Genomic DNA, 17,198 nt, shown 5'->3' with positions numbered 1-17,198 from the left:
TAGCAGATGACTCCACTGTCGCATGGGAGCCGCTAGTTGAAGATGGAGTTGTAGTCGCCATTGTGCTCTAATGGTGACTGAAGGTGGAGTGCAGGACAAAGCCTTTATGAGATACTCTTTAGCTCGGATTGGGTCCCACTTAATGTGACTAGCACTACACTTCCTACCTATGATTCATCTGCCATTATTAGATACTCACTATCATAGAGTTAAATAGTACTTTCGTCTATAATACTATGTAAGTGTTTCTTTAGGTTTGCATAGTGTAGTGCTCTGCCAGAAACAAGATGACGATAGGTAATATACGCCAGCAAATGACAATAAACATAGACGGCAGGGCAGCACTGCCGTCACCGCTGACATTAATAGCGTTGAAGGCAGCATTGCATATAATGATAGGCACTGCTAGACGGAAGTAGGCATTATGCTAAAGCTTCAACAAGCTTTTAGGCAGCAGCCGACGTTCCCATATGTGATAATCAATGCACGTACCACCCTCACATGAGCAAACGCACTACATAGTGCTGATTAGCGTGTCTTTGTCCTACACTACTCTTCAATGAATCAACCGTGTATATACTAAGACTTTCGGCCTTGTTCAGTTGATATTAACTTAGAGTCGGGTTCAGTTACATAGTTATGAACTCTTCCCTGGCCCTAGAGCAACCTTAGGCCTCATTTAACACCACCTACATTGTAGTGTATCAAGCATGAACTGGATATACCAGCATGTTACACGGAAAGTACGTCCAATCTTAGAAATGTATCCCGATATATTACTATACAAATTATAAAAGTCCCTTACATATGTAAATAACCCATGCAAGGGATAAGACAGGACACGGAAGATGACGTATTCTGGAACTTGTGTGTCACTCTCTTTATGTTAATCTTGAAAAAAGTATTTGATATTCGTAAGATTAGTTGCTCTGGATGGCAAAATGTGTGTCAAATGATCGTGCAGAGGCCTCAGTGCTGATAAGAAGAGACTGACTGCCTAGACTAGACTACGCAAGTCCGCAAGGGATACGGAAATGAGGTCGTTCTGGTGGAGGTAATGATCAGGCATATGTTGATATCAATGCACATGGACCATGGACATGCAAGCCCAAACAAAACGGATAGATGTAACTTCGGACTCATCTCTGAAACATATGACCTGATACACTGTCTAACTTGGTTTGCACCGTCAGGATAACCTACCGGTGAAATCATGCGGAGAAAAGAAAATATACATTCCACCTAGTGGCTACCTGCCGGGCAGATCATCAGCCCACAAATTCTCTAGCTTGGAGCGTCATGATCTTCGGGGTAAAGGTTCCTTTTAAATTGGAGAGGTTCAGGCTTCTTGTTCAAGTCAAGACTGCCCACGCGATTTAGGGATGAGCTTGGAACCTACGAGAAAATTCCATGAACAGTGCTCCTAATGAATATGCACAAAATCGTTGTTGCGGAGTGTGATTTCATACGTTTCGTTCTGCGTTGCTAGTGCTCCAGTCATCAGGCGCAGACACCAGAGATACAGAGCGAGAGAGGTACCTAAGCTCCCTGCTAGGCTGAAAGAACATCGGTATCTCACAGCCCACTCGACCCAATAAATCAATGGGCTTAAAAACTGTGCTAATATGGCTAGGCATAACGATCCTGAATGTTCGAGATCCCTGTTGCTGGCCCACCAGATAATCACAGCTTGATAGCCTTGAGAGCATAACATCGGACTCCAACCCAGTGCTGCCGCCGATGAATCACTCCACCACCACTGCCACTAGATGTGATGGTCCTATACATCTCTTGGTGTATTAGTTTCGACTATATCAATTCCATATCGTTGCCCCTCATCGTGAGCCCACCATCTCATGGAATACACGTTATCGTCGAATATACCCCGTTTCTTCAACTCCCTGTCATCGCACCACTCAGAACCGGGGGGAATCAACTTTGCAACCAGTTCTGAGCCAGCAAGCAGACTAGCGCTTGCGGCAATGCTCGTCGGATTCTTGGGCAGAATACATCGCTTATCCATGCACGTAACAGCAACTACACCACAGATAACCATTACTGCTAGAACTCCTTCAATGATTCTAGTTGAAATGGGACTTTGGATGACATTCTCCTGCATTTCCATGAAATGGGCAGGAAATGATATTCTGTCTGATGTTTGGTTGGTCGGTAGGTGCGCCCCAAGATTCAGTAATTGTGCCGTGACAATGCCGTTGATCCTTTGCATTCCATCAATGTATAAACTGGGATCGTCAAGAAGGTCTTTGGCAGTGACATTCTTCATTCTCATTGTGTTGTTAGTGATCATATCCGTCTGCGTAGAGTTCCTGCTTGGCTGATCGCTCTGGACGTTGAAAAAGTATTTGTATAAATCTGCATCGGGCGGGATAGCTTCTTGAAACTCGTTATCCCCGCCCGAGTAATCACTCCTGCCTACAAATCCAGCGTCTAAAAGAGTAGTTGTCGAGTTAGGGATGATAGATGGGGGTTTGGAGTCATCGAACATATACGATGGGACCGAAAGACGGGCTTCTACTTGAAGCTGTTCGAGCCGGGGTCGACATCGCAGAATGTATAGGCTTTCCACTGTGGAAGAACTTGCCTTCCCGTAAACCATCAGACGTGTCGGACAGTTGTGGTTGGTGGGGTCAAGTACTATGCTGGCGTTTGCTTCGACTCTATTCGTCATATATCTGAAATAGTCGCCTGGCTTTGGACTCAGAGCATCAAGGCCCATTGTTACGAACCCGCAGTTGTCAAGGCCGCTGAAAGTGAACGCCATATAGCCGGATTGCACAGCCATATTCCCATCATAGGTCCAGTTATACTGGTTTTGGGGCATCACTTCACAGTTGATGTCCGCTCGCACTGCCGGTAGCCGGACGTCTATCGACCCATTTGGATGGAACGTCTCGTTGAGTTCAATCCTCGGGAACGCAAGGTCTTTATACGTCCATTTGGGATACGATAATCCCATATCTATAATAAGACCCGGTGTCTTGCTCGAGTAATCAAAACGGTCCCAATATGCTCTCTTGGTACTGTCTGTCCAAGTCCAGTCTGTCAGCTGTATCGCATTTGCTTCGACAGGGGATGTGACTACATCAACGGTATATAAGCCAGAGACGGCAATTGACAGCGAAAAAGAAACTAGGACGCTTAGTGAAGCTGCTGCCAGAGCCCAATATCGTCTTCTAATGGCTGTCGCAAAGACATGCAAAGATAACTGCCCGTTAAAATCTTCAGAAACACTTGATTCCGCTTGGGCAACCTTCTCACAGAGTTGGCTGTAGGGGTGGAAGGTCCTTGTACAATTTTCAAGAATCTGATACAGGACTCGAACGCCAAGCATAGCCAGCGCTGGAAGATAGTACCACGTATATTTGATATATGAGTTTTGGTCCGCGGCATGACCAATTCCACCAAATTTCTGGGAATGCTGGTAAAGCACCTCGAGAACAATGATAACTGCAATAGGCACCGAGAATATTAGAACACGTGCTGGGATCCTGACTGCAAATGGACGCCACCAGCTGATATCGACTTCGACAGGGGAGGGTGCATGCCTTTCCGTCTCATCATCAGGGGTGATGGAAAAGCTACCATCCGGTGTGATCTGAGTATGGAAGCGCCGTCCTTCTAATGCGTCCTGTATTTGAGGAACCGGTAGCGGTCCCATGCCCATGAGTTGTGCGGAAAAGTCTGGACTGCGCGCTAGAATAGTTGCAAGGCCCGCAAGAGAACCTGCATCCCGAGGGCATGCGGAGATGGGGTGATAGAACAAGGCAAGACTGGCCGTTATTGCAATCAGAAGAACAAGTATACTCGTCAACAGTCCAAATGAGAGGCTTTGGACCACAAGTCGTTTTTCTGAATTGGTGACTAAGCCATGGGCAGTTTTGTTATCAGATTGAAGCAGGTATTCTTGGGCCAAAGCAGCACCAACCCCAGAAATATCCTGCTCCATTAGGCTTTTTAGGTGAGTCGTGTTCCAAAATTCTTCGGTATTTTTGCCGTTCGATTGTATCAGTAAGCCCCCATCTGGTGGATTTTCCATTGCCCAAAGGGACTTCCACACTCCATAGAGAATATCAGCTGCCGAGACTCCAGGAATAGTGTAGTTCTCGCCCGTGCTGTCGTGGTGAATGTTGCTGTACACCGCACTAGTATTCCGCCCACGCCAAATGTCCACCTTCCGCTTGTTGAGCGTGTACTTTGGTGTACACGCGAGGGCCTTGATGTCATATGTGCCAGTCCCATTGGACCCGATGTCACCCGAACTGCCGACAGGCATACCAGAATCAATGAACGCCCCACTGAGATCTTGATGCAAGACTATTGTCCAGAGACGCCAGTCTATCTGGCGAATATCGCCTACTTGAATCGTGTCTGTCATAGGATGTATCTCCCCTGCACAGCCCCCCACATCAGTAATGACGATGTACTCCTTGTCTGGGTAGGCGACTGCACTCTGCAGGTCCCCTTGGGTAAAGCTAAATGAACAGTTCTGATGAGGGTGAGACACGACTACCGTCGTGATATTATCACCGTATTCTGTTTGTTGGTTTTTGGTCGTAAATGGCGCATCTTCACACGCGGTATCCATGGTAAAAACATCCATCATTGCCTGGTACTGGTCTCCGACTGGGTATATACTACCGCCTTCGCTAGCTTCATAGAACGAAGGAAATACATTGTTGCCATTCAGCCCCAGTGGGGTACTGACGTTGAAGTTCATAGTTCCCAAGTATAGCTCGAAGGGGCGGCCATCGACCAGTGAAGGGTCATACTGAGAACCATTAAAGCTCTGTGTAATATGCATTTGAGCAGGTTCGGCATAATGAATATTCTCATATGCCAGCAAACCTGTTGAAAAGATTGTTGTGCCAGTAAGGAGGAGGGTACCTAGAACAGCCAGGCTAACGAGGTAGTGCTTGTTCTTAATGGATCTATACAAGGATACAATGAACCAGTCTGATGCATAATCCAATAGGACACTATTTGCTCCTGTCTGCGGGCCCTTGAGCATTAGTATCCATGGCATCAACTGCGAAATTCGATACTGGACCCGAGCCCAAAAAGCTCCCACAATCATGAAAACTATGATTGTCAGCTTGCAACGAGGTCCATTTCATATCACGACCCACCTGCTGTTGGCCCGTACGTCCAGAGATAGTAGTTCTTCTCATTTACTGGTCCAAGGCCATTGTGAACGTCTGATGCGATATATGTGCCAACCAACGCCGCCAAAAGAATGACGAAGGTAGCGAGAAAAAGAAGCAGTCCTTGCCGACGCAGACAAAACGGTGCCCAAAGATCGTTCAAGCGAGCATACTCGCTATTCTGGACACGCTTTCCCCCTTGTGAGTCTCGCGGGGCCTTTGGGAGCCTGGAATCCTCCTTGACCTCGGTCACCCATTCTGTCAGCTCAACCTCATTGTTGGATTGTGCACGCGATATCAAAGGAGTGCCTGAGGATATTGCGAGTGGCTGTTTCGCTTTGTTCTGCATCCTATGTATTTTCAGAATTGTGGATCAATGTTGACATGGTAGAAACAAGAGTCGCAACAGCGCGGAGAAACCAGTCCCCTGGATGCGACCACATATGATTCATGTTGATCCTTTGACGCCAAGAACGGCTCAGACGAGATCTACACAGTGGCACTATATTAGGTAAGTTGATACAACTAGAACGAAGCAATTACAGGTACCGCTCCACACCCTTGTACGAACCCCACCGGACACAGCCATGCTTGTTTAGGGGATAATCGCCCTCAGAAGAATCCACCATAGAGATAACGGACGTATATAGAAACTTCTCTGAGTTCCTTGCCAAATTTTTCTGTTGTCCATAATACTCCTAGGCCTCAGCTTATCATTCAGTCATATTACTCTCGTCATTTGATTACTAGGACTGCAACATAGACTTGATAAGAATGCCGGGGTTCTGTGTTGTGCTACGTCCCATTATGTGAGTACTAGTGGATATACTTCGATCTCGCATGATAGACAACTACCCAGAAACCTATCAAGACAAGACTAACTATGCGACTCTGCAAGCCTTGGCGAGAATGAAGCCTTCCTCGCCCGAGACAGCCAGCCGAGGCTCAGCTGTGATCTGCACGCTCAGACCCCTTAAGCTGGCCAGTGGTAGTTCATAGTTACTCCCCACGCGTTGGAAACCCACTTAATTCCTGGATCCGTGCCGTGTTGATATACCATCTAACAATCTATACCCAAACTGCAAACACTGCAGGAAGTATAGCACTGAAGAGGTGAATTGAAAGTGGATTTTTATATTGATTTAAAATCAAATCACCAGTTTGTATTAATGCTGGAATCATAGGACGAACTGCCACCATAAGATGAACCACCTCCGTAAGATGACAAACTTCCTCCTGCCGAGTAGGAATAAGACAATGAATAGTGATCATTCGAACTTAATGAGTGGTTGTTTTAACGCGAGTAGGATGATAGAGAATATGAGGGTGAAGAGTATATTGACTTCGGATGACGCGAAAAGATTACCTGTGAATGGCGAATATAGCCACGAGGAGTCTGTCCAGCTGAGAGTGATAGAATATAGGGAACGAATGCCGATTCTATCCGTATGGATAGATGATATCGATGTGTGGAAATCGTACTGAATAGAGACAGTTTCGACTTGGTGAGGTTGTTGTTATTTCTTACATTTTGATCTTATTTAACATTAGCCCCCTTTCCTCCTTCCTTTCCTGACAATACCCACTCTGACAATATACATAATAGATATATATTCCCTTTGTGCAAAGACCAATGTGGTGACTGGTACTGTGTGCAAGGGCTGGCTTATTCTATATTAGCTGTTCTATATGGTCTTCTCTGCTGAGTGTTCCTTTCATATTTAACCTCCCTCCTCAACCATGAGTGAACTTTAAATGTCGAAGTATGTATTATATTCTATACCCGCCGCCACAGCCCGCTGCTGTAAAAAGAGCTGAATCGGCAAAAATGGGGATAGATTGAATCCTCTGTTGGTAAATATCTGCGGAACCCGGGATGGTATCCGTACTAAATTGTAGGTATTGCGAAGGCAACACAGTTGGCGACTCGACGGCTAGTATCGCAGCAATATGTTCCAACAGTCTATGGCGTATGGAGACTCGTTCTTCCACTGCATGCTCCAACATCCCAGTCCATCTGTCAATGGAAATATCAAGATCCCTTGATTCCTGCTCGCGTTCTAACATTCTACCCTTCCATTTCGGACCAACCCAAGTTGAGGATGTGAGATCTCGGATTTTCTGCTCTTGGAGAATGCGGCGATCTGATTTTAGGGATGTGCATTTGTCTTGGAGATATTTGCAGTACTCCTCCATCGTAACTAGCTCCTTTTATTTATCAGACTGATCCTCATTCAGAAGGGATGATTTAGACGGTCGGAAGAGCATACCTGTGAAAGTATTGCGACTTCATGTTTGCTTAGGACTTTCAGCTGCTCGGCCTGACGCTTTGCATTATTTCGAAGTTCGTTCAATTCCGGAGCTGGCAGGGTCAAGTGAGCGTTGGATGAGATCACTCCTAGACGAAGCATAGTCGGTGCAACTTGTTGCACGTTAACGTGGAATTCGAGCTTACTCCGTCGCTCTTGCTCCGTAGCAGGTGCATTCGAAGGGGTTCTTCCTGGTGAATGTTCTCTGCGAAGGGAGCTTACTGTGGATGACGATGGCTGACGTCTACAACGGTATACGAGTTGATTGGATCCTTGTTGTGGTGTGAGATAACAACAGCTGCTCGATGTAGGAGAGTTTTGTGGACGCGCCACTGTGGGTGGGTTTTTCGCCTCAGTTGGGAGCACTGGCAAGGGCTTTCCCATATCAGACCTCAGCTCTTTGGCAGGTATAGGCACATTCGTGGGGGACTTCGGAATATCCCTGTTTTTCTTGGAGTAGCTATACTTGGAGTGTTCGCCATTCTTTGGTAATGGTATATATCCTCGTTTATTGGAGAGAGCATTGGAGAGAGGATTTGTCGCTGGGATTGGGTTCAGGATAGCCTTGAGGAAAGGGTTCTCGCTTGACCTAGCGTTGGTTGAACTGCTACAATCGTCGTTGATAGGATACCAACCGGGGATAGTTGCTGCACGGTTTATTAGTATATTCACCGTATACATTGCGCGATTGGGTTTCAATTTGGGACGAACGGGAATCCATAATAGAACAAGGAGTTCGTGGGACTTGATTGGTTTCACCAGGTGAACACTCATTCAATGGCGTGCTAGATCTGGGCCTAGGGCTGCTTTTGTCTCTTGACGCATTAGTAGGCTTGCTTGGAACCGCTGTGCTACCCCCACCAAACGAGGCGAATCGCTTGATCGCTAATAGACACTGTTGCCCTAGCCGTTCTCGGGCTTGACTGGCTGTGCAATCATTGCTTCGGGGCCCGGTCTAAGTCACTATGTGTAAGTTGCTAGTCATGTTGTGATACTCTGGTGAAGCGAGTGGGCTAACAGTCATATTGGAGTTCTCTGAGCAATCACAAAGTGGAAGATAATGCGTACAATCACCTCGCAGCCCTGCCATTCTAGTGTTGGTAAAACTTTCACATAGACGCAGCGTATATATTATAAAGCAGGGAAGGGAAGCATGAAGAAGCTGTTCATACAAAATAATTCTAGATATCCTAGATACTAATTACTTATATAGCATACAATGTTCCCGAGACTAGTACTTTTTACTACTTCAACTTAAGATACAACTACAGTCTGGTGGCAACTGAACATGCATCCGGAAGGACCTTCCATCCCGAAGAATGTAACCCTTGTATATCTGACGTCTAAGTGACACGAAGTATCGTCAGCTTCAGTGAGACTGCAATAACTTGAATAGGAAGTTTGACCGAAAGTTAGACGCCTTGTGACGTATATGGCGAACGGCTGATGGGATTTGGGAAGGGAAGTCCTTGGTTTGGTGTACTAAGCGAGGTTCATCGATGTTTCAGATTTCGAACCACACTACTAATCTGGCCTAGATATCAAGCCCACTGGATAGAGTTTGGTGTAAAAAGTGGGCCCCTTACACGCTGGCTAACTGAAAGAAGAGAAGAAAAAATGACTCGTGGTTCGGGATTGAAACCGACATAGGAGCTCCACTGAAAACTGTTGAGAACGAGAGGATCTCCACTTTGCAACCACACACAGTCGTTCCTTATCCCGCAGGGTTTGCGTACGATTAGATCGTTGATCAGTACAAGGCTTAAATGAGTAAGTTTCTGGCATTTAGCATAGTGCAATCTTAGAGCTCATTTATACTATCCGTACAACAGCTACACCGTGACCTTACTTTCCAATACTTTTGTAGCACAGGGCCAATCCTGTCACCAGTGAAGTTCTGTGTAGTTCAGGACGATTACCCCTGAATCTTGAAACTTAAACTATGCAGGCATCAGCTTTAGTTACAGTTTGACCTCTCGACATTCTGTGGATTGGGACCCACTCTTGACACATAGGGTCCTCGCTTAGGATCGACTCCACATTTCCCACGTGGACAATCTAGTTAGAATTTGCGAATAGTTCGTACCCTTTCCCGTGCCAATTCTCGATATCTACCGGATGGAGACACTTGCGTTGTATTCTTTGATGGGGAAATGCTATAGTCATAGAATTAACACTCAATGTATGTAATTGTTGCTGTAAATGGTCTTTGGAATTGGCGAGTATATGAAGCTCCATTCGGTATATTTAGTAGGAGTATGATTCCCGATTACTTTTCCTGAATCCCTCAATGCCTTCAAATTCAAATTCCCAGCAAATAGAGCTTCCGGTATATTGAACTTTCGATGTATCTTTCGTTCATCTGCTAGGTAGATGATGTCCAAAACATTACGGTGTTCTCTCCACTCAGGGGTTCTAGAAACTAGCGTTAAGAATGTGATGCAGATGTCTTATTGGTAGTTGGATTATGGAGAATAGTCAGATTTTCGTATCCAACTCGAATGATCGATGGTTTCCTTCCGAAGAGGACATAGTATGTTTCACTCTAGAGATTTTATCATATCATTCATTTAATAATAGGTTTAGTTAGTTAGGGGTCCATCGGCACCTACATAGGGCAATGTTCCTAATTAGGTTTAGCTCTTACATAATACCCGTACTAACTAGTTAGTTATCCCGCCTACCTGAATAGATTTTTAACTGGCAGAATTTAATCTCAGCATACGGAGTAACTCTGGATACGGTAACAAGAGTGAGTGAGTGGTCTTTTCGCCTGGTGGCTGCCGCTCTATTGGTTTGTACCGCCTATATTACTTTTGTTTTAGCCCAACACTAAGCTCTTTTGCCCCTAGATCGATATTTACCTTAAATAAATAGATACTAAATTAGCTTAGCGTACTCCGTATACACTGAGTAATATATATGATATCCTTGTCGAATTGAAAGAGCTATACTAAAAACATATTCTTGATTAGCCTAATTGATTAGGTATTGTGAAGATGGACAAAATGTAAACCACTCAGAACTTGGGGGGAGAAAAGGGTGTGCCTGGATTACCCAGCGAGGCTATATGCAGCCTTAGGCTGCGTACATACATCCGAGGAATCAATCAAATCACCCAGCTTCCGAGTGAGCGTAACTTGAAACACTATACTCAGCCATACCACTGCACCATTTCACTCCCGATTATGGCACACAGGGATGGAAATGAAGGCCAAATCGATCTTAGAATCGTCTTGACTAGATGTAGAGCATGCTCTTCAGACCTGAACCCATGTGGGTGATACCGGCCAGGAGACGCCGTAAGTTGCCAGATCATTGTATCAGCCAAGTCTTTATTGCACGTCAGACGGTTCTTAGTCACGCTTCAAGGTTGGTTGAATGTGAATAGGACCTTGAAGGATTTAATAAGAATTTTTCTTAAGGAGTACAATCAACCGGCGTTGTTGGCTACCGTGTACATGGTCAAGTAATGTCCTACGTTCCGGTGCAAGATGACATTGTAATAACACAAGACCAAGACATAGTGAGTGTTCTCGAATCTTGTATAATTCCTTGAGTAACAATGTAGTTTGTTGCTCTCAAATACGAGCGATCCCTCCATTCGGTTCAGGAAGAATATAACAACGATGGGACCGCAGTCTACCGTATCCCGTTTATCTTTGTTTTACCGGACGACATAGATTGTCCCAAGCCTGAGACCACACCAAACAGTCTATTCTGCTTGCCATCCTTACAGCGAGCAGGTTCTGGTGCAGCATCCACCGACAAGATACCATCTTTGAAAGAATTCACTCCATCGTTCCACGGGACAAGATCTTCCCGATCTGCCTCAGCTGCAGCAATCTCAGTGACTGACTCAATTCGCGCTATTGCTGACTATCAAGCCCCTTTCAACCTAGAAAAATATAGAACGGCCCAGGTGACGGAGCTTACTAAGGTGATACCATCTACGCAGGCCTGCCCACCTGTCAAGAACCTTGAATTCCCTAATGAGTTTGTGCTGCGCGTGTCGAAACCATTATCAAGTATCCCCTTTCGCAGCAGAGGTGATTCAAACAAAGCGCACGCGGAAGAGCCACCACCGCTTGTACAGTCGTCTGATACTTCAACTCCCTCTACCCATTGTAATTTCTATCTGGACGTTCCATATTCTTCCGTGCCGCGACTTAGAAATATATAGGTTGAGATCTCTTCATCCATACGGGAAAAGACCTTCTATTCTGCAGAACCATTGGTTGCTTTACCAAAACAAGCTTTTTTAGCGAGGGCATCCACTCTACGGCTTTATGATACCATCATCTATTTAAGGCGTGAACAGCACCACACCCTTGAGTGGGAATACCATCCACTCAATATTCTTGCCTCCCCGCCAAAATACAGATGTTCAATAGATGATGGTCTTACACTAAGCCGCAATATATCTGACCAGTTGGAACTGCGTGAGCACCCTGGCAACCTTGCTTCTCACTTCCTGAACGCCCGGGGTAGGTTTGGCAGAGCAGCTATCGTTATCATGGTTAAGCCGCCGCGAACATTACTGCCTACCTTCCATGGCAGCTTAGTTGCACGGTCATATAGTTTATTACTTCACGTAAATTTCAAGCCCAAACGGATCAAGAACGTTGATCTCAAAATTCCGCTTCAGGTTACTCATTTACAGGATGCGAAAGCTTCTGGTTCTAGACAATCTGGTAGGCCTGCTTGCCAGTGTACAAGATCTGTACAGCCGGATGTACGACCTAATATTGCTTACATGGTATCTCTTACCTCTGACTGACTTTGCCAGGTGCTCCAACATACGAAAGCACGATGACAAATGTGTGATAGGCGGTGCACGAACTTTCTCGCGACATAGACTAATTGGACAGATACTCATATTTAAGCCCTCAGGGATGGAATCAAGAAATATCATTAAGTCGAACCTGCACTCTCAAGTAATCATTCCTACCTTGAAGTAACTAAAGGAAAAGAGAACTGAGTCTGCACAATAATGCTGACGTTGGATTCTTTGTTGAAAGTTGCACTCTCTGTCTCATTGCAGTTAGTAGTATCCAAGTAAGAGCATTGCTTTGGCTCAGGTGCCCGAAATTAAAGGTTGGATAGGTATTGTTCGCTTATCCTGCAGTCTCTGGTGTGAACAGTGTCTTGCCAAGGAATTCGTTCCTTTCCTTGAAGTTGGGCGTGAATAAGCTAACAAGACAGGGTCATTCTCTAATATACTGGCGTCTCTAACAGAGGCGAACCATTATATACATACACTACTATATTGTCAGTGACTGGGTTGTGTATATAAGTTCAGATTTAAAGTTGTTGAACATGTAACACAACTCCAGTAGCATCTTCCCTGCCTGATTTATTATTATTTAATCCATTCTTTATTTTAATTTTGCTTTGGTGGCTCCTTGTCACCCAAAACCTAACCTTGGGTTCTGCCGAAATCTTAAGTCTCGGAGCAAAAACCCCACCGCAACCTCGCGTATTTAGTAAGGCAACCAACCCCCAATCTGAATACGAAGTTTTAGAACGGCGACTTGTAGATCCCACATGAAACAGAGCCACTCACAGGCGAAGGACGTACATGATCTGCAGGGTCAAAGCGGTTCTATATGAGAGCTCTTCTCCCAACAACTTTTAATCTCTGTCCTACCCCATCCTAGAGGAATGGACATCACCTAGCAAACAGCCCACAATTGATAGGTTGTTTACAAACAGACGAGGTTGAGAAAGCTGGTGTCGCCTGCGTGTGATACTTTCTTCGCTTTGATTTCAACGTGGCTTTCTTTGGCATATTGTGCATCATATTGCTCTGGTCCTATAGGGATTGAAACAACTGGATCCATGAGGGGCAAGTCATCCACATAATACTATCGGTTCCACTATTCACCACTTAACCCGCCAGCCGGCACCCAAACATCAAACTACCATTCAAGAATCCAGCCAGGTAAAATCTGCAACATAAACACGCGAATTCTCATCATAATGAAACATTTCGAGGCATGGTACCCACAACTGGGCTCCCGCCTCAATGCTATTATGCTGCGCAACTGCGGTGAGCAGCTCGAATACTACCGGAATGACTCTACCACGTACAACTCTTGTGTGAGCTGCCAAGCGGAAACAGTAGAGGCTTGCCTAGAAAATGCCCCGGAGTGGATGAAGGCCAGCATGTCGGTCGGTGTTGGCTGTCGAACAGAAGCGGTGGAAACATGTATCCTTGAAAATGCTCCAGAATGGATCAAGTCGAATATGGCTGCTGCCGGCGTCCTGTTAGGCCTGCTTCCAACAATCCTCAGTCTCGCAGGTTCAAGCACAGTCGAAACTGGTTTGTTAGCGCAACGTCGACCATTTCTTGCTTTGCTGCTGGCGGCAGGTGCCCCAGCAGTTTCACCAATTCGGACGTTCGAGTACCGGGACCCCTTACAACTACTTTGCGGTAGTTCGAACTCTATTCAACTCTTACCGGCTCTACAGAACTGGGGAATATGGCGATTTGCGATTATCCCTATTCAATACTTGCTGGCGATGGGTGCGGTCGCTAATGTCGCGCACACAAGTTGGCAACTCGGTATTCAAACGCTGTGTAGCTTCTCGACGGAAACAACCTTTCATCCGTTACTTTGGACTTTTAGCGCCCTTATCCTAGATATACTGGGTACTATAGGTGTGAAGCTTCGCATTCGTTTTGACGAGCCCTCAGACGACCCTCCTATTACTCGCCTAGGAAAATCCCGGAGAATAGTTGGCCAGGAGTTCCGCCTGAGCGCCGACCAGGGCAAGGCAAGTGTCACGTTCAAACGACAGTCCTACGCATTCACCTGTACTTCTTGGTGCACTTCCACAGGCACTATTCTGCATCTTATCTATGGCACCCTTACCTTTTCGAGTATTGTATTTATAAGCACACAAGATGCGCTGGGGGTCGTTGCTCGTTACTTAGCTTCCACTATTATCTGCAGGATTATTCTCATGTTCGAGATTCACGGAATGAGAACGGCAATGCAGGGAGAAGCTGGTGGGGTTAAATCGTAGGACCCTGCAAAATGGTTAAGAGTTATCGATATATGTACTCCGTAGAGGACGGTCCATATTGCCCGACAGCTACTTCGAAAGAACCTAAAACATAGTGAATCGCCTCAAACATCAACCCAACATCCAAACTGACGACCCAGGTTTGGTTAGTACTATCCCGAATTCAAATGTAGTTGTAGTGTTATGCCCCCTTGCCTCTCCAGTAAGCACATGTCCTCTCGTGGTTCTCAACGTCATTCCCGTTCCCTAGAGCCCTGTCCCTTCAGTTGACTCCTAGTCTTTGTCTTTCGCTATCTAGTATTCAACACTAGTAACACGGCCAGAGGTCGAGTTGCTCCCATAGGAACAGCAAAACTACAGTCGGGCTGTCAACTTGATCTGGTACGTTGAAAGTAATGTCATTGGCAAGTCTCTCAATCGTCTGATCACTGAATTTATGCTTTGATTCCTTGTGGCCTGGCGTCTGCTTGAAGACTGTACAAAGGGCTTGAGTAGAACTCTTACTAGCAAGCTGGAAATACACATTTGTGTCTGCTGGGTCAGGCCGAAAGAGTTCTTTGGGGTATTCTATGTGAGAACCCGGCTTACTTGAGATTAAACATGTACTACTACTACCACCACCACTACTACTACTACTCCGATCTGCCCGGTTTCCCTTCTTTCTTCCACCTCTTTAAGGTCTCAGTTTAACAAGACCCGGAGCTCAGTAGTTGCTGCACGTGTGTATTTACTTATTACCACCACTCCGTATATACAGTTTCCATACAAGGGTTTTAGGTTGTTTGGCAGATGTATGACAGGCTCCAGCCAGAAAACATGATAGATTCCAGCATTACATTGACACGCCACCGCCTAGACATCTTCTGCAGTTACATAACTAGGATAGATAGTGTCATCGGATAAGTCAGCAGAGGCCGTCCAGTGCCTGTGAATCAGCTGCCGATTCTCAATCTCATCCGCGATGGCGACAGCCAAGTCTGCGGCTGATATGCCCCTCAGGCGTCCATCTAATACATCTCCCCCCTGCTGGGCGCCCTTCAGCGGGACGTAGTCGATGGTTATCTCGTAGCGCCCGGTCCGTGGTCCCGGCCGATACAGAGGACTAGGCGAGACGAACGTCCACGGAAAGGAAGTGTTCCCCTCGAAAAACAACAGACACGCTCTCCCGGCTTTGATATAATCCGACGCTCGATCATTCTTCCGAATACCTTCTTCATACGTCCGTATCGTGCCCATGTCCTCTGGGGTAGCTCGACCGGACTTCTCTGCCAGACGAGCGTTTCGGTACGACCGCAAGACAGCGCCGATCGGACCAAGCCGCTCCTCCATATACTTCACATGGGCATCGCTCTCTGCCATCTGTCGTCGATAGGCATAGAAGAAACCCGGATAATCCGCTAGAGACTCGTGTGTTCCAGGAACCACGAGGCTGCCGGCGCCTCCCACAAACACAAAGTATTTGGTGTTTGCCAATTTGACAGCAAGGATGAGTTTCCTGACGACCTCCACGTATGGCACTATGCGTAATGGTGTGAGAAGAGACAAAAGCGTTTCAGGTCGGAGGGGCGTGAGATTCTGCTTACTGTATTGAAGCGCGTCTGCTCCTTTTGTGTGCGGCCCATACTCGCTTACCAAGACCTCCAGATCGCGGAAGGAGTTCGCCAGATCGTCAATGCTAGCAGTCTCGATGTCCACGATCCTTGGCGTATATAGTGGGTGTGTGCCGAAGGACTGCGGATTGCGCGAGATTCCAATGACTGTGTGTCCCCTGCGAATGAGCTCGACGGTGAGGTATGAGCCACCAAACCCTGTGGGACCGATGACACCAATTACTTGACTCTTCCCGGATGTAGACATGTCTCTAGACGTAGTACAACCGTACATTGAAGTGCTCGGGTTATGATCTAATGATAGAGCCAGCAGAGCGTCTGGTAAACAATCGCACATTTTAAGTTCCTATAGCATCATGTGGGGAAAGGTGGGGGTGGTCGGGAGGCCTAATTATGCTCTAGCAAGCTGACTCTGGCGTCGATACTTGAAAGACGACAGCTTTTATGAACTGGGCACTGCTGAAACCCCATCCAATTCGTGCATTTCCTTCAAATCAGGTATAACTCTTCTTGCTATCCTCGGCTTACCTGATCAATGCTGAAAGTAGATCTAGTTTGCCCCATTCAGCTCTCTCGGAGAGCGTGCACCCATGCCGCGTATAGGACACATCAAAGCCGGTATCGTGCTGCCTGATGGAAAGAATCTTCTTAAACAAGGTTGCAAAACTGGCGTGACTTGGGGAAAGTACAGCAAGCTCGCAACAACAGTTTTTACAGCTGCCAAAAGCGGCGAACTACGGACAACAGACGAACACTCAGTGGTTTACGACATCAAGCACGATTTCTTCAAACCCGGTGACTCGGGCTCACTTATGTATGACGAGAGGGGATACATAGCAGGAATGGCCTTTGGTGGCCAAGTGTCGGGACAGATTGTTGTTTTCACTCACATCGACAACCTAATTGCCGACATTAAAGAGCGAACTGGAGCTAAACGTGTCGTCTTTTACGGCCAGGAAGAACCGGTAGAGGAATGCGACATAGATCAGCACTAAGGTCTCTGGGACACATGCAGAATCCCTTAGGGTCTTTCTGTTTCGTTGGCTTTTTGTTTCTTCCTTGCTCTATTAGATAGGCTTTGATTT

At 46.3% G+C, this 17,198-nt stretch overlaps 5 protein-coding genes across 5 annotated transcripts; 2 read left to right on the top strand and 3 right to left on the bottom strand.

Annotated features, from left to right (window-relative positions):
- Positions 1-936: 936 nt before the first annotated feature.
- BDV38DRAFT_241017 (uncharacterized protein) lies at positions 937-1,259 on the bottom strand. The gene has a single exon (XM_032053975.1). The coding sequence runs from the start codon at positions 1,213-1,215 to the stop codon at positions 1,003-1,005; it is 213 nt and encodes a 70-aa protein (XP_031916175.1). The 5' UTR covers positions 1,216-1,259; the 3' UTR covers positions 937-1,002.
- A 521-nt stretch (positions 1,260-1,780) lies between these two features.
- On the bottom strand, positions 1,781-8,192 carry BDV38DRAFT_280576 (uncharacterized protein; the record flags this gene model as incomplete). The annotated part of the gene is made up of 5 exons (XM_032059341.1): positions 1,781-5,100; positions 5,148-5,512; positions 6,946-7,370; positions 7,433-8,118; positions 8,183-8,192. 5 exons carry the CDS (start codon positions 8,190-8,192, stop codon positions 1,781-1,783), a joined length of 4,806 nt encoding a protein of 1,601 aa, XP_031916174.1.
- A 5,261-nt stretch (positions 8,193-13,453) lies between these two features.
- On the top strand, positions 13,454-14,503 carry BDV38DRAFT_280575 (uncharacterized protein; the record flags this gene model as incomplete). The annotated part of the gene is made up of 1 exon (XM_032059340.1): positions 13,454-14,503. One exon carries the CDS (start codon positions 13,454-13,456, stop codon positions 14,501-14,503), a length of 1,050 nt encoding a protein of 349 aa, XP_031916173.1.
- Positions 14,504-15,355: 852 nt separating this feature from the next.
- BDV38DRAFT_290843 (NAD(P)-dependent oxidoreductase) lies at positions 15,356-16,360 on the bottom strand (the record flags this gene model as incomplete). The annotated part of the gene is made up of 2 exons (XM_032061581.1): positions 15,356-16,020; positions 16,087-16,360. The coding sequence occupies 2 exons, from the start codon at positions 16,358-16,360 to the stop codon at positions 15,356-15,358; spliced, it is 939 nt and encodes a 312-aa protein (XP_031916172.1).
- A 343-nt stretch (positions 16,361-16,703) lies between these two features.
- On the top strand, positions 16,704-17,108 carry BDV38DRAFT_280573 (uncharacterized protein; the record flags this gene model as incomplete). Its single annotated transcript, XM_032059339.1, has 1 exon — positions 16,704-17,108. One exon carries the CDS (start codon positions 16,704-16,706, stop codon positions 17,106-17,108), a length of 405 nt encoding a protein of 134 aa, XP_031916171.1.
- Positions 17,109-17,198: the final 90 nt, after the last annotated feature.

This window comes from Aspergillus pseudotamarii (genome assembly GCF_009193445.1).
Source record: "Aspergillus pseudotamarii strain CBS 117625 unplaced genomic scaffold BDV38scaffold_13, whole genome shotgun sequence".
Classification (NCBI taxonomy): Eukaryota; Fungi; Ascomycota; class Eurotiomycetes; order Eurotiales; family Aspergillaceae; genus Aspergillus; species Aspergillus pseudotamarii.
Note: the sequence above shows the minus strand (reverse complement) of the source record. Positions and strands in the feature narration are given on the sequence as shown.

Excerpts from the sequence above, each read along its gene's own strand:
- BDV38DRAFT_241017 (XM_032053975.1), bottom strand. The coding sequence starts at position 1,215 with ATGATTTCACCGGTAGGTTATCCTGACGGTGCAAACCAAGTTAGACAG.